The 16,335-nt window shown below is 36.2% G+C and overlaps 1 protein-coding gene across 26 annotated transcripts in view; it reads right to left on the bottom strand.

Annotated features, from left to right (window-relative positions):
- The window catches only part of LOC124642850 (ryanodine receptor), a 224,686-nt gene that overhangs the window by 85,350 nt on the left and 123,001 nt on the right, over positions 1–16,335 (bottom strand). For 13 of the 26 annotated variants that reach the window (XM_047181570.1, XM_047181580.1, XM_047181574.1 and 10 more), the window contains 24 exons: positions 15,760–15,859; positions 14,311–14,428; positions 13,880–13,960; positions 13,342–13,454; positions 12,770–12,881; positions 12,099–12,235; positions 10,717–10,845; positions 9,892–10,009; positions 9,334–9,472; positions 8,653–8,727; positions 8,069–8,214; positions 7,522–7,665; positions 6,958–7,132; positions 6,370–6,567; positions 5,819–5,924; positions 5,315–5,426; positions 4,742–4,882; positions 4,183–4,320; positions 3,604–3,756; positions 2,960–3,075; positions 2,361–2,535; positions 1,321–1,424; positions 836–969; positions 71–160 (listed from right to left, as the gene is read on the bottom strand). In XM_047181570.1, the coding sequence (XP_047037526.1) occupies positions 71–160; positions 836–969; positions 1,321–1,424; positions 2,361–2,535; positions 2,960–3,075; positions 3,604–3,756; positions 4,183–4,320; positions 4,742–4,882; positions 5,315–5,426; positions 5,819–5,924; positions 6,370–6,567; positions 6,958–7,132; positions 7,522–7,665; positions 8,069–8,214; positions 8,653–8,727; positions 9,334–9,472; positions 9,892–10,009; positions 10,717–10,845; positions 12,099–12,235; positions 12,770–12,881; positions 13,342–13,454; positions 13,880–13,960; positions 14,311–14,428; positions 15,760–15,859 (3,054 nt within the window). The remainder of the gene's footprint in view (positions 1–70; positions 161–835; positions 970–1,320; positions 1,425–2,360; positions 2,536–2,959; positions 3,076–3,603; positions 3,757–4,182; positions 4,321–4,741; positions 4,883–5,314; positions 5,427–5,818; positions 5,925–6,369; positions 6,568–6,957; positions 7,133–7,521; positions 7,666–8,068; positions 8,215–8,652; positions 8,728–9,333; positions 9,473–9,891; positions 10,010–10,716; positions 10,846–12,098; positions 12,236–12,769; positions 12,882–13,341; positions 13,455–13,879; positions 13,961–14,310; positions 14,429–15,759; positions 15,860–16,335) is intronic. The other 13 variants (XM_047181587.1, XM_047181588.1, XM_047181590.1 and 10 more) reach the window with 6 other exon arrangements.

The following is a 16,335-nucleotide window of genomic DNA, read 5'->3' as shown; positions in this document are numbered from 1 at the left end:
TTGAAAATGACTGAAACAGAGAGCGGAATCTTCCAGGATATTATATTGTCGCTTGTATTATCTTAATTACCTTAGCTTCTTCTTCCAATTCCTTCACGGTGTTGATAATGTTGTATAGCTTGCCGAATGCACCTGGTTTTGCCTCTGGTTCTTGATTTTCCTATGACAAAAAATAAATATAGATTTTTTATGGGAAACCGGACTTGAGTAATTAATCAAAGACACATATGCCCATTTTCACCAACTAATACCTAAATTTAGGGATCCCCTAAGAGCATTTAGGGAACACTTAATTCGAATTTCGTTTTCACCAAAGTTTAAGTGGTCATTATAACCTTTTTTTATTGGGGGAGCCCTTATTTTAAGTGATACTTAGTTAGCAGATATTTAGTTAAAAGGCTAGACGGATAGTTAGTCGTGGTGGCCTACTGGGTAAAGAACCAACCTCTCAAGTATTAAGGCGCGAGTTCGATTTCCGGTCAGGCAAGGACCAATGCAACTTTTCTAAGTTTGTATGTACTTTCTAAAATATATCTTAGACACCAATGACTATGTTTCGGATGGCACGTTAAACTGTAGGTCCCGGCTGTTATTGAACATTCTTGACAGTCGACTGTCAAGAATGCCAGAACAGTCTAACCAAGTGTCTCAAGGTCAAGGTGTCAAGGGTCAAGGTATTGGGTTGCCCGGGTGACTGGGTTGAGGAGGTCAGATAGGCAGTCGCTTCTTGTGGCACACTGGTACTGGGCTGAATCCGGTTGGACTGGAGGCCGACTTCAACATAGTTGGAAAAAGGCTCGGAAGATGGTGATGATGAAGCTAGGCGGATAGTTACCGATCCGTCAGGCTCCTGCAAGGCGTGTAGCGACACATGCGCCATCAGACTCTCGTGGAACTCGTTCATGCGAGCTATCAGCTCTTCACCACACGGACAGTTCTCTTTGTCTTCCTCTTCTAAGTGCTTGAAACCTGGTGAATAAATAACCAAGTTCATTAATCATGTTTTTTTATACAAAACGATGTGTATTTTGTTAATCGATGTCGATGTAGTATCGTTAGAGACAATAGACTTTAATAATGGAAAATGTCGTGTTAGTTACACGACTTTTAATTCCAGAACTGTTGAGCCGATTTAGCAGAAAATTGGTGAAGAGAAATGTAGCTCAGAACCAGGGGAAGTTACATTTCCATTTCTGACTCGGTGTGCATAAAGCTCGTCAAGCATAAAAACTTAGGCTCTAAACAATAATTATGTCACTCATTTTCTATAATCATTATGTCAAGTTATGTCTATACCATAAAGTTGATATATGTTCTTACTTAAAATTGCATTCATCTGTTCTCTGGGCGGACAACGGAACTCCCTGGTCTTCTTAGCCGCAACCGCGCTCGGTAAGTCTGACTGCTTGATTTCCGTGTAACGTCTGCAAAATAAGGAATATATCAGCATTTTTGAGTACTAAGGGACACACAAAATACAGGGTTTTTGCATTTAGTATAACAGCAGTCCGTTTACATAGTGCTATCACACTAGCAGTTTTAATACCTGTTTTACAAATAAATAATTACCGACTTTACCTACACTGTCATTGAAAGTATTTGGCAGTCGTTAAGGATGATAAGAAGCCAGTGAGCCTGACAACCAGTGTTATCAAGGGGTATTGGGTTTCCGGGTGACTGGGTTGAGGAGGTCAGATAGGCAGTCGCTCCTTGCAAAGCACCGGTACTCAGCTGCATTGGGAAAAGGCTCGGGAGATGATCTTTACCAATGCCTACCTGAGCTTATCAGTCTGTAGATCTCCAATGAAATCATGTGCAAACGCAATGATAGCTTCAACCCTGTGGCTCAGCTGGACAGCTCAGCTAATCAGTCTGTAGCTGTAGATCTCTCAAAATACATATAGAGAGTTGCTACCTCATTGCTACCAGCTATCATTAGTTGCTACATAATTGCTACCCTCGTGGTTTTGAAGATAATCAGCATCTCAGGATGGCTGTTACAAGAGACTGTTGGTACCTAATTATAAGACCTATGTTTTACATAAGTCGTGGTGGCCTAGTGGGTAAAGAACCAACCTCTCGAGTATGAGGGTGTGGGTTCGGTTCCAGGTCAGGCAAGTACCAATGCATCTTTTCTAAGTTTGAATGTACTTTCTAAGTATATCTTAGACACCAATGGCTGATAAAAAGGTGAAGGAAAACATTTTGAGGAAACCTGGACTATAGTCTGAAATCACCAACCCGCATTGAGCAAGCGTGGTGATTAATGCTCAATCCTTCTCCGTGTGAGAGGAGGCCTGTGCCCAGCAGTGGGACGATAAAAAGGCTGTAACAGTAACAGTAATTAACTTTAATTTTACCTGAGCTGATCAGTCTGCAGATCTCCGACGAAATCATGTGCAAACGCAATGATGGCTTCAACCCTGTGCCTCAATTGTATATCGTTGAGATGCTGCAGTAGGTAACACATTTGTAGTTTAGCGCCTTCCGCCATCTTCATGTGGAGTAAACCTTTGCGGTGCTCGTCTTTGCCCTCTGAAGAAATATAGCAATTCAATATTTAAGTGATTAATATATAAATAAATAGGTAGGTTAGTATATTGAACTGATGTTATATTTGTTTCACGAAATTAAAAGCTATACTCGTATTTGTGAGTGTTTGGAAGTGCTGAGTAGTGGCCTAGTCACTTAGTCAGTCGAGATAATGTGTATGTATATTTAGTCACAGATAATTTGGAAAAAATGAAAAATATAAAATAAAGTTCAGTGAGTATGTTTTAAAAGTTTTAAATTTTCAAGATTTTCAGGAAGTATCATAAATCAAACTCGTGAACATTCAATATTGAGGATTTTAGAAAATAGTCTAGATCATATCTATTTATGGAAATGACAGCATAATTCAACCTAACCTACTAAAAAATTAAGAAAAAAAACTTAGTAAGTAATTTGTATAAATTACCTTTATCAAACGAGGGGTCCCAAGTCTCAGGGTTGGTCATGATGAGCAATTTCTCCACGTCCTCGTCGCGCATCATGCCGACTAACAGTAGACGGTCTACCAGCTTTATTAGAGGCCTGTAAATAAGTGCTTTGAATTATTTTCTGCAGTTAAGAGTTACAAAGAGGTGAGCCATATTGGACTCCATGGGTGGGTTGCACCATTTTGACAAAAAAAACATAAGAATTCGTCAAATTGTCGACCAGTGACGTAGTGCAATCTAGACTATTATTTATACCTATTTATACCTAATGTTAAAGTTTGCGACGCTTATTAATTTAAGTATCGTTTGGTCATCTAAATATAGTTCAACATTTCTTGCAATAAAATTAGGTGTGTCATAAAATATTTCTACATTTGCCTCAAATGTATAGTATACGTAACATTTTCTATAGAAGGGATTCTGCAAACCATACAGGCAGAATTGTTGCTGGGGAGTTTGTTGCGCCACTTCTTCTTCCCAGCAAAAATACATAGGAAGTAAAGAAGAGCGGGCATTTTGGGGGCTGTCTTTTGTAGACTTGACCATCAAATGGTGCTGGTTTTCAGCCTACTTTGAATTAATGACTTTTTATTTTCTATCTATGAAGTATAAAAATACTTACAGAAACAGATTCTCATTACTTCCACCAACAGGATCTCGGTTGTGAACCTGGTTGGTCTCCACAGCCTCAGCCAGCGCTTGCATGACGAACTCGCGAACTACTTCTAGCGGGAAGTATGGAGAGTACAGGTTGCTGATCTCTGTTATACTTTCACTGTAAAAGAGGGTTTATGGTTAGGATTTAAATTTAAAAAGGTGAAGAGTTTTTATGAACGCGCTATTCACAAAAACTACTGGTTTGATCTGGAAAATTATTACAATGTTATATAGGCCATTTGTCGAGAATTCACTTTATATTCTCGTGTACACAAGATGCGGATGAAACTACTGGCGAAAGTTAGATATTTAGATCTCCTGTAATGCTATGAAAAACAACTTGAGGCCAAAAGCTGTCAAACGTTTTCGTCAATAAATGTCAAAGTTTTCTTCGACCTATACACGTCCATTTTGTGGAATTTACATAGAAATATGTAATTTTCCCTGCCTGGTCCTTGTGTCCATTTTGTAAAATATAACATCTGTGTAACATATGGAATGCTAATAAAGAATTGATGGCTAAACAATTCCAATAAAAACATACGCAATATCAGTCATCTTCATCTGTGGTCTGACGCTCTCAGTCTGCAGCGAGCGCAGGCTGTGCCCCATGTCCGGATCCTCGTATAGCGCCTTCAGCTCCGGGCCCAAGGGGATCACGAACTCGTTCTTACACGCCTCCCTGGGGACAAGGTTATTGGAGAAGTTAGATATAATATCAGAATATAGCTTATTTATCAGAATAAGACAGGTAAATTTTTATCCATGTACGGTAAATAGTAGTCGGAACCGCGGGTGGATGGTGGTGGACCTCATGTATGTTTTTTTTTAAATATCTGGATGTTTGTGGGGGGTGTGTCAATGCGTTTCATAGTCTTTGACTACTTTTTGTTCTTGTGCAAGAATTAAACCCTTGTGAAGTGATAAAATTGAGCTAAAGCTAGTCAAACATAATTTTCATAAGCACATTTTTATAGCGTCTTCCACAAGACCTTTTTAGAGCCTAAAAATATTTTAGTTCTTATTACTACCTAAGGACACATGCTACTTTTTATCCAGATGCGGGAAGTAGTTCCCCCGCTTATCTAGTGCATTATACTTACATGGTAGTAGCATGTGACTCCAGATGCAAAGCTATGAGCAGATCGTAGAAGCCCTGACGCAGTGGACCAGACATGTACTGCGACTGTATCGCGTATAACAGCTGCTTCTGATCCACGTGAGTGCACAGAGCGTGGGCGGCTCTGGAATAATGAAATAGATTTTATTAGAGGTAGTAGACAAAAAAGAACTGTCAAAGTATTATTTTATTTTTTTATTTCGCGTTGTTTTTTAATTTGTGTAAAGATATTCCACCGTATTATAAAACGTGGTTCTAAATAGTACAAGCTTAAGTGCTAAGTTTAAACCATTAACTTTGTTCAAGATAATGGTTAAAACCTAGTCCTAGAGCCGGTACTTTTTAAGACAAGTGTCATCGTTTCTAGTTGTCAATTATATGCCGATGCTCATAAATGCGAAAATCCGCTATTGTAAAAACGCTGCTAAACATAGTTACCTAGGCACATGTTTCAGAATTATTTGTGCAATGCTACGGAACCCATATTTTTCTCCAACTTGGGAACAAAACCTAAGACCCTGTTCACCATAGTTAAGCAAAATCAAGACTAGCTTACCTATAGTTACTCTGGTAACATAAAGCAGCATACAACGTGAGAGTGTGAGAGTGGAAACTCAGAAGTTTGTCCATTTCTATCAGCTCCAAAATGTCTATGCAGCGATCTTCCTCTGTGGACAAAATCATCACGTGCATTACGTAATAGTTTTAAGTTTTGTATGTTTAATGTGCCTAAATAATAATGTAGTTAAAGAGACGAAAATAATATTGAAAATATAGCATAGATAATAACATAGATAACTAACAAATATCATAAATCATATCATAATAGCATAGATAATTAACAAATATCATTAAAACATTTCGGTTAAAGTTTTTTACAAAACGTGATGCCCTAAACTTTTGGTCTCGAATTCACAAGCTAAATTCAGTCATATGATTGTATCAATAAGGTTTAATTTAAACCTTCGTGATACACAATTCGTCTATCGGTTTTTTTTATTAAATTTTGTTATAGTTTGGACATAGTATTGACAAGAAAATGGTTCATCTGTAAACTTACCCGGTATATGTAAAGCTAGCATAGAAACAGCGTCTTCACACAACATAGACCAACCGCGGATGTCAGACAATTTGAGAGCGTGGACTTGTAGAGATTGGTTTGGTACCTGAAAATGGGGTATAGAGTTAGTAAATACATTTTAGTTTTGCTTATCATGCCCTTATGCCAATTTATTATATGTGGCTATCGTAGCATGTCTTCTTCATCCACACTCTTCTATCTGTCGTCGTCTCATAAGTAAAACTAATCCATCTGACATTTCTTTAGTCGTCCCCTTCCTCTCTATATCCATCCACATTCATGCTGAACACCTTAATCACAACATAATAATAATCGCGTCTACGCCGATGGTCAGCCTCAGGGGCCGTAAGAAGATAAGCCAGTTGCGAAGGACCGACATTAACGTGCTCTCCGATGAACGGATGAATCAATCACCGACTTCCAGATTACGGGCTGCTTTGTGAAAATTTCTTAAAACCCACATAACTATACCGTGACAGCCGGATTTCCGGACTGATTGTCATACTAGAAAAATGCAAAAATCTACTCACCCTAGCCCACTGATGCGGTTTCAGACACTGAACTTTCAACCTCGGCGGGAACTGAGGTATGACATGCTTGTCACTTGTAGGCAATACGGCGGCTGATAGAGGAAGACTAGTGGCTGATCTGCCGAGCTCTATCTGAAGGATTTCCTTGGAAGTCGCTTCTACGAAGATCGCGGGGAAGAGTTTGGTTTCTGGTTCCATCTGCGGAGAGAATTGTGATTTTAAGAGGGGATTAGATAATATGTAGTAGATTTTAAAAGACTCATGTGTTTGGAATATGGTGGAAAAAATTACTTCCTTTTTTGGGATACATAAGTATAATTAGGTCTTGTGTTTGTCAGGGCGCTTCTCTTTTGTACACGTTCTATTGCATTAGCTTTTTATGCGTTCTATTAAATTTTACTTAATAATGCATAAGACACAGGCTTGCCAGGTTTGGGGCTTTATTGTAAAACTTCTTGCAGTAAACAAGTCTGGAAAATTCATAATTTAGTTTTTTTTTTTTATGTTTTTTAGCTGTTACCAATGATGGTAATAGATATATCAGTATTGCCTTCGGACGTGGTGTGCTAGTTACATATAACCACTGACCTTGAACTTGAAGCTAGTGTCCTTGCCCTCGCAGGTGAAGGCCACGGTCCCGGTGGACGTGTCGACGGAGCAGCCGATGAACATGCCTTGCGAGGCGCCTTTGGCTGTGGCTTCGGCCATCACTTCGTTGTATAGTTCGTCTGCTCGGACCATGTAGCAGGATTGGCGGTTTACACTAAAAATAATTTTGTTATTAGAGTATGTTACGAGAAATTATGCGATTTTTTTGTTCCCTGACTCATAAGTCGTTGCAGTGTGAAGATTTTGGTCACAAATAAAAAAAAACGAATAGTACCAATCGCAGATAACCCTTTTGGTAACTTGAATTTCTCTTTCTTCTGTTACACAGATCTCTAAAGTAACGCCAAAATTATTAACAGCCGTAACCAATATTCTACCTTCAGATTATTTTGAACGCCCATAATGCGATTAAGATTATTTTCATAACTGTTGTAAATACAATAAAACGTTCTATTTTTTGCAAAAGATAGGTACCGTTCAATTTCAAACACAAATAATGTACAAAACTAAGTACTACCTGGAAATACATCTAATAATACTTACTTCTCAACAACCCTGTCGTAATCATCAGTGATGATGACGGAGGACTTGGTGACCTTGCTCTGGTTGAACTCCTTCGAGTGCAGGTGGTACTGAGTGGTCACCCAGCCTATGTACACGTGGGTCGGGTCCTGACCTGGGTAGATCCTGGGTAAAACGGGTAGTGTTAGTGGATAAGGTGTCCTCGTAGTTGTCAATAAGTATGTTTTAGGGATGAGAAAATGGCTTTTTAAGTGGACAGATATAGGTAATGTTATCAAATCTTCTACCTATATCTTTTGTTGGTGTTTTTTGTAGTGTTCTCAGCAACAATATCTATCTATCAATTAACTTAATTCTTCCATATTTCCATCTTTATGGATTTTAAACGGTTTGGTCGTTCAAACTTTAAATTCTGAATAATAAATATGAAGTGACGACACATTCTTTGTTTCTTTGTTTCAGTCACGCGTATCTAAAGGTTATCAAAGTTGTCATAATGCATAAGAAAAAATATATCATCTTTCAAAATATCTATAGTACTACCATAAAAACTCTTAAGTCTACTAACCTGACTCCATAAAAGTACTCATTAATGAGCTTCAAACACTCGCTATCGAAGATCTCATTGCCGACAGTCTCCGTAGCCGACTGCGCAAGAGTGCTGGTTGTCATCTGCTTCCTGTCTTGCGTGGGAGTCGCCATCTGAGCGTTCGACTGTGACGTCAGTAAGAGAAGGAGAAAGAGTGAGATTAGAAGAGAAGAAGGATGAATAAAAGCCTATCTACTATTAAGTAGACTAAAAAGCCTTAGGCCTAAACTCCATCAAAATGGAGCTAGGAGAAGTTTTTAAGCAACCAATAGAATTTCGTTATTTCAACGTCTTGTCTCTGTCCATTCAGTAGTATCCCTAAGGGGAGAAATTCCATTAGTTGTTTAAAAACGTCTCTACTATGCTCCGCTTTGGTCGAGTATAGGCCTTAAAGTACAGGAAAGAAAGCAACTGTTACTAAAAACAAGGGGCCATATTTAAGCCATTACAATTACAAATTATTCAATGTAAATTACATATACAAGAAACATAAGTCATTAGTAAGAAACCCAAAGACCATGAGTGGTTAGTAAAACCAGTTACCAGTTTATGTAAGGACTTACGTTTAAACCAACTTGGCTTCCATATAAGTTGGTCCGACTAGGACGCGCGTTCATGCCGTTATATCTTTGATTAGCCTTGTCAGAAATTAACAGAATATCATGAAATGCAACATTAAAATTATAACGTAAATTTAAGGATACAAGGACCAAAAATGTGAATACAAAATGAGAAAAGGACCAAAATTATAAATACAAAATGACATAAGGACCAAAATGTGAATACAAAATATGGAGTAGTTAGGGTCGAAGGACCAATAATATATGTATGGGTCTTTTCATTCAAGGGTTGATTTAATGAAGAACTAATATTCATAATGAAATGATCCTTCTTTTGAAAATAAATTAAATAAAAATGAAATTATATAAGGCCAAATTGTACCTACCTACATAGTTTTTATAGGTCGGTATCTACTTATGTTTTTATAGGTCGGTATCTCCGAATATACCAACAGTAAAATATTAACTTTTAGTCTAAACATTATGTTGTAAATACAAAGTTAATTTTGAAACGAAAAACCTTGGATTAGGTCTTGGTTTAGCTTAGCCAAACAACAGTAATTTATACAGTTCAATAAAATCAGTAAAAAAGTTAAAAACGGTATATTTTAATAATGTCAAAAGTCTCTCATTAAACCACAATGTAAAATGAACCTTACACCTTTGTAATAAGGTTGAACATACCTGTGACACTTTGATCTGAGGGTTTGGTCTTCGAGCACCACGTTCTGGTGACACTTCTGTGTCACTGAAGGGGTCTGGGGTTTTGGATTTACGGGATTTAGCACGATCACTGCTTTCACCGCGCTTGCTTCTAAAGAACCTAAGAATGAACATAATTCGATAAATAAAGTGAAACTCTCCTAAATCCTACTTAAATAATAATAAACGCTAATGTTTTTATGTACGGATGTTTGTTCCACTTCCACGCATAACCTGCTGAATGGATTTTTATGAAACTTGGCAGTAATATTTTAAATCAAGTTTCTTCAGGTTGCAGCCGAAGCCGTGAAACAAAACCAGTACAACATATCCTTTAACAAAGTCACTTACAAGTTTGGTATCATTATGATTCGGTGAAACCCCATTTAGCATGTAAAAGAAATTGGAAGAAAATACCTTGTTTTTTATTAACTACCTACTAAGAAAAAAAAAATTTAAGTAAGTATCAATGCAAAAAACAATGGCTATTTTATTCGACAGCAGTGAATTATGATAAGTTTTTAATTTAAAACCACTTACTTGAAAGGCGATCGTCCCCTCTTATCCTTCTTATCATCTGGCGCCAAACCTTGGGATCCCAGGTCATACTTGGCCATCTCAGCTTCACTGGTCGACCGATGCATGCCGTTGACTTGACCTGTATTGTTGATTGAAAGTAAGTATAAGGACCAAAATCATAGTGGGGATGAAAGGACCAATTTGTGTTGGAGAGAAAATTAAGGTAACTTCCAAATGTATGAAATAAGAAAAGTACTGCACTAAGGTTGTAATATTTATCTGACATTTCTCGTTATAAGAATATGCCTACACTAAACTTAAATCCTAATTAATTTAATAAGCTTGTTAGATAACTTTCAGACTTTTGTTAGTCGAAAAGACAGTCAAAGCGAAATTTCCTAAAATCAACACAGTGCCTAGGCGAAGTATGGTGTGTCTGTTACTTTTTTCTCAAATTTTTTTTAGTAATGTGTATAGAAACTTTAATGCTGGCATATTACGTGTATTTTAATTGTGATAATTTAATATCAGTTGAATATGATTGAAAGTAATTAGTTATTTTCCTCTAACGACATAAGTATGATATTAATAAGCTTCCTCGCATTTAAGGCTGTTCAAATATGTATAAAAATACATACATAGATGATTTTATACTTGTTTATATAAAAAGTTTAATGTACAAAAATACACAGGTGACAGATACGTAGATGATATCATACTTTTTTACACTTACCTCAGAGCTCAAACCACCAAGAAGAAGAAAAAACAAATCCAACGACATCAAAACACCAAAAGCACGTACAAAAATATAAACAACAGCCAAAATCATCCTTAACAAAGCCCAACCTGGTTGCAAATTACTGTAAGTTTGTATAGTAACACCTCTTGTCACGGAGCCCTTACGTGGCGGTCTGGATGGCAGACGCTTCATCTTGGAGCTCGGTAACTCTTCCTGGTTATCTTCGTAGTGCAAACCTAGGGTGTGGTGGTAAAGCGAAGTCAGGTGAGGGTGTATGCAATGTGCTTTTTAGAAAAGAATAATTTTAGGCCTTTTTGGGAGTGTTTTCAATTTTGGCACGGGTGCTTAACTATCCTTTTTTTTTCAAAAAACTGGCTTAGAGAATTTCAGCTCTACGACAGACGGACGGACAGACAGTGACAGATATGGCGAAATTAAAGCTATTCTTATTACTAAATGTGGTCTTAATAAGTATCGATTTCAGTGCTAGGTTTTAACCTAGTACTAAAACTGGTACTTTTTAATTTCGTATTATAACTTAATTAAGGTGGGTTAAGTTTAGCAATGTTTGTCTGTCTATCCGCGGTTAATTTCAGTGAACGTTAGCACTAGAGAGCTGAAATTCATTCGACCAGTTTTTGTAAAAAAAAAATTTGCAAGTTTTGGAAAATTTTGAAAAAGTTAGTTTTGTGCAGAACACAGATAGTGGTTCAGACAACAATTGTAGTTATATAGTGCAAGATTTACTTTTTATGATAGAGAATAGATTTAACACCAATATATAAGCTTTTTTACAAAATATACTTATTTTGACATATAAGTAAGTATAGGTACCAATTATGTGTATTTACATATTGCATACATCCATCGGACAGGGTACAAAATGTGCAAACATTAAATTAAAAACACAAATGGAGAGAAAAAGCTAATTTATAAAAACCACTGCGGGGTGCTATTCTATTGTTTATTTACTTGATATTCTATAAGCCAATATTCTCATTTACCACTATTTTTTAACAGAAAATATTATTTACCACATTGCAATAAGGGCCGATTTTTCAATCAGTCATCAGTCAGATAACGTTTTAACAGTTTTTGGAGAAAAAATATGTCAAATCGGTATATTTATTCCTCAGATAAAAGTTTACTGGTGATTGATAAAAAAATCGGACCTTAAAGTGTTGTTAACTCTATCTATGAAAAGACCCGATTTCTACTTGAAAAATGCCATCCCATCGCAAATTTTGTGCATCAAAATGGCGAATGTTCCATTTAAGATTTGTTCAATTGACACCAATATTAAAAAGTACACCCGCCACCCTAACGCACACCATAAATCAATCAATTTCACTATTATAACAATCAAGAAATCTGGCTCATAGAATCTTCAGAGGGGACAAATAAAATCAACTTTGTGGGTAACATCAAGTAGGTACAAGAACAATAGGTATTAAAGTGCAAAAATATTGTAGAATTTCAATACAATTACCTTTGATATCGTTCATGGTGAAGCCACTTCTCATTATCTGGTCTATGTGAGCAGGCATCTGGGCTTCCACTGCTTCTTTCATCAGGATCTGCTGGCGATCCTTGATTTCTACCCAACGGCGAGCTTTTTCTGCCTCACTGGGGTAAAATTGGTATATGTTTAGTGGATCGTTAACAATGTCATCTATGTAAAATACTATGTTATAAAATTGAAGTGTGTTTATTTGAATGCGGTATAGTCAGGAAATGGAGGACCGATTTGAAAAATTCTTTCAGTTTTACGTAACCAATTTATTGAGGATGGCTAAAGGTAACTTATTATCCGTGTGTGCGATGTAGTTTCCATGGAACGCGATTGAAACCGCTGTCCCTAGATTTCATATTTGTCCTTACATTTTACATGAGTCCCTAGACTTTACAAGGGTCCCTAGAACGTATCAGAGTCTCTAGATTTTATCAAGGTCTTTAGATTTCAAAATCAAAATCAAATTGTTTTTATTTCAAATAGGCCTTTGCAGGCTCTTATGAAACGTCCAATTAATTAACAAGGGTCCATAGAATTTATTAGTGTCAATAGATTTTATCCAGGCGGTCGAAATAGTTCTTTCAATTAGCGTGCGTTAATTTAAATAACCTTGGTAAATAACTATTATAAAAATAAATGTAACTTACTCAATAAACTCATTATGGCAGATAACAGGTAGCGAGAGACGTAGGAACTCCCAGTTAGCTTTCTCCATCGTCTCGAAAGTGTTGTGGGAAATCTTAAGGCAGGGAGGTGTATCTGTGAAGAAAATAAATATGTGTTATGTTGCCTATATGTAGGAATATAATATTTTTGTGAAAGCTATCATCCAGGCGATGCTAATATGTGTTTTAAACATACGAACTTTAAAAATACAAAAGTATTTTTTTGTGGTTCAATATAAACCACCGCTAGTTTATGTTGTCCCACTGCAGTAATTTAAAAGAACATAATAACATGGATCGTTACATTAGTATTTTCTTGTACTGATATCGAACCCGAACACTCAAACTTGTTAAACATACCTAACATAATTTGAATTTGTTTCTTCAAGCTATGCGTCATAGGGTCAATATTTTTTCCAGATTAAAAAATGTTCCACTTGAATAGGTAAAAAATTATGAAATACTAATCATTTGAATTGAGTATCTACGAAGCTAGTACTTTAATCACTAGATCACTCCAACATTAATGATCATATTACACATTGAAATATTACCTGAACCAGCAGGTATCCTGGTAACATCGATCCTGGTGTCGATCATCTCGTCGGTGTTCTCGAAGATCGGCTGGTCTTTAGTGTACCAATGAGTCACGTCCCTCTTCATGTTGCTGTAATATTACGTCAATAATATAATTAAACTGTCTGGTAGAATAGCAGTGAAAATACGTAATCCTTGAAAGAGTTTTTCTTAATTATTTTTTATTAACTAATAATTGAATCCTAACTATTCATATAAGACATCTATGTAATAACTAAACGAATGTCGTGTTGATTCCACAATTTATAACTCAAAAACGGCTACAGATTTGTCTGAAAATTAGTGGACAGGTAGCTATGTCTAGTTGTATCTATTTCCTAGTCCTATAGGACTACGTTAACGGAAAACGTTTTTTCAGCACAAACAGAAAGACACAAGGATCCACAATAAGAAAATAAAAGATGGTTACAAAGATCGTAAAATGCATGCAGAAAAGAAAGGAGTGGGAAATAGTGTCAAATTACTTAATAATATTTCTCAAGCAGTATTACTTACACACAGAATGGTTCATATCCCTCCTGCAGACCACAAGTTGTGAAATATTTCAGCGTGTTCACGTCTTGACCGTATGTCAACCTGGTGGAATATAAATAGATTTGCTGTCATGTCATAGGATTTGAAGAATACAGAAACAGGCCAAGTTCGAGTTCGAGTTCAGTCTCGCTCATGAAGGGTTCTGTACCTATACAACGGTCAATAAATCAAGTTTGTTGTATGAGAGCCCCCTATTTATTTTATTCTAGTTCCCAGTATTCGTTCTAAGAGTAGCAACAGAAGTATATTATCTCTGAAAATAACTGTATTACTGCATACAGCCTATTGACAGACAAACCCTTTGGGTATGTAACCCTATAAATTACTTATTTGGTCTTTTATTGGCTCTACTGTTAAATTAAAAAACTGCTACAAACAATAAATACCCTTACCTAGCTTTCTGGCCCACACCAAGAGTACAGGCAGGCACGAAGTTGTCACCTTGGACATCAGCAAATGTAGTTTCCCCACCGAGGGCATCCATCAGGAGTTCACCATTGAGTGAGAAACCTAACATACGACGCATATATTAATATAGCATTCACACAACTAATGAGACCTAAGAACCAATAGATAGATGAAGAAAATAAAATTCAATTTGGTAAGGAACTAAAATTGAGAAATGTACCTGATCAAACGAATATAAACAAGAATGGGGGGCTACGTTTAAATACTTTCTATTGAGTTCTCTATAAAATGGGGTTTTGTAAATAGTTATTCATGATTAAAAAAATATCTAATAGCATTGAAAGGCACGGGTTAATTAGGACATACAAACAGACAATAACAGTACACACATGAATTTCATGGAATTATTTTAGTACATTATAATTTACTGCTATATTCCTTAATATTACATTCTTAAGGTTCAATGGTATTATTAACATTACCAAAAGCAGGTTAGGGAGTGTTAGTTACACAGTTAAGAGGTGAATTTTAATATTTTTTTCTGCTAATTTCTACGCTACTCAATTTTTGCGACGATTTAGCTACTTTTACCCGACTGTTACTAAGGGTTATGTCAATGAAGTATTTTTAGCTAAAATAGCTGATTTGTACCGCTCTTAGTACCAAGGATCATTTTAGAGAGACAATTTTGATATTAAAAAATATGGCGATGACGATCAGTATAAAGTCTAATTTTATATTCCACCACCAAGTCAATTCTGGCCGAAAAGATCAAAAAATCAATTTGAGTTAAACGCAAGGACCCAATAACCAGACCTCTTGCTATCCATAACTTCTTTTATTTTGCTCAAATGATGTAAGTTAGCTGTGAGTTAAAACAAACAGTGCTAAAGAGACGAAAGTGCTTTATTTCTTTTTAACCACGCTCCTTTATTTTAACACCATACTTGTTGAAAGTAACAAACAATGATCCTGGCAAAAGGGCAAGTGTGCAATCAATCAAATCAATCTATCAATCGTTGAATTGTGCGACTCTATCAATCATAGCAAGCGAAGCGATGCAGTGGTAACTAATGTCGATATCATTTAAGCGTTTGGCGATTAAGCATTCAAAGTAATTGTAGTAACTTTACAATAGTGGCAGGAACATTTTTATATAAATAGTTAACACATATGTACAGAGGATTGAATATATAGTCATACTTTTCGGAAAGATACATAAAATATCTAACATGAATATAATGAATGGGTAAATAATAAATACGAAGAAGCAACGTTCAAAGCAAGACTAGAGACTAAACTACAGCAAAGCATAAAACCGACATTTAAGTACATATAAAAGATAGAAATAAATAAGAGGAAGGGTAAAACGTTTCAGTATTTCAAAATAAAAATGTTCCTGCCACTACCAAAGCTCTCACTCTGATATTTACTTATCGTCTTATCAATGAGATCTAGGAAGACGCCCACTACGTCACCAACAGCCCATTGCTTGCCGAAAGATTCAGTGTTACCGCTGTACACTTTTTCCTCCTTGAAAGTCGGGAAAAAATAGTTTTTTACCTTATATTGCTAATGGCATTGAGATGGTTTTTGCTGAATATTAGGTGCTGCATATACCTTTTGTTTTGTGTAGAGCTTTTGATAAACATAAACACAGTAAATATGCACGTGAAAGATACCTACAGTATCTAAATCAGACGTGCACATAGTGGTTTTGATTATAAAGTATAACTAAACACTTTTATGATAAAAACATATTTCTTTTTCTTCCCAGTTTTTTTTTACGCATAGGAGTACCTCTAGGACCAATCTCGGACCCACCTTCATTTTTGATAAGTCCCTCAAAACCACAATCTGTATGTCTACTTAAAATCAAAATGACCAATGATTTTGACGAACACAATAACTACCGAACAGTTTGATCTACACAGACTTAAACAACATATAATTAAAGGTATCATTTTAATAGAGATTGGGGCAAACATAACATTCAAATAGGACAGTTG

The sequence above is a fragment of the Helicoverpa zea genome, chromosome 26 (assembly GCF_022581195.2).
Source record: "Helicoverpa zea isolate HzStark_Cry1AcR chromosome 26, ilHelZeax1.1, whole genome shotgun sequence".
Taxonomy (NCBI): Eukaryota; Metazoa; Arthropoda; class Insecta; order Lepidoptera; family Noctuidae; genus Helicoverpa; species Helicoverpa zea.
This window is presented reverse-complemented; position numbering and strand designations above follow the sequence as displayed.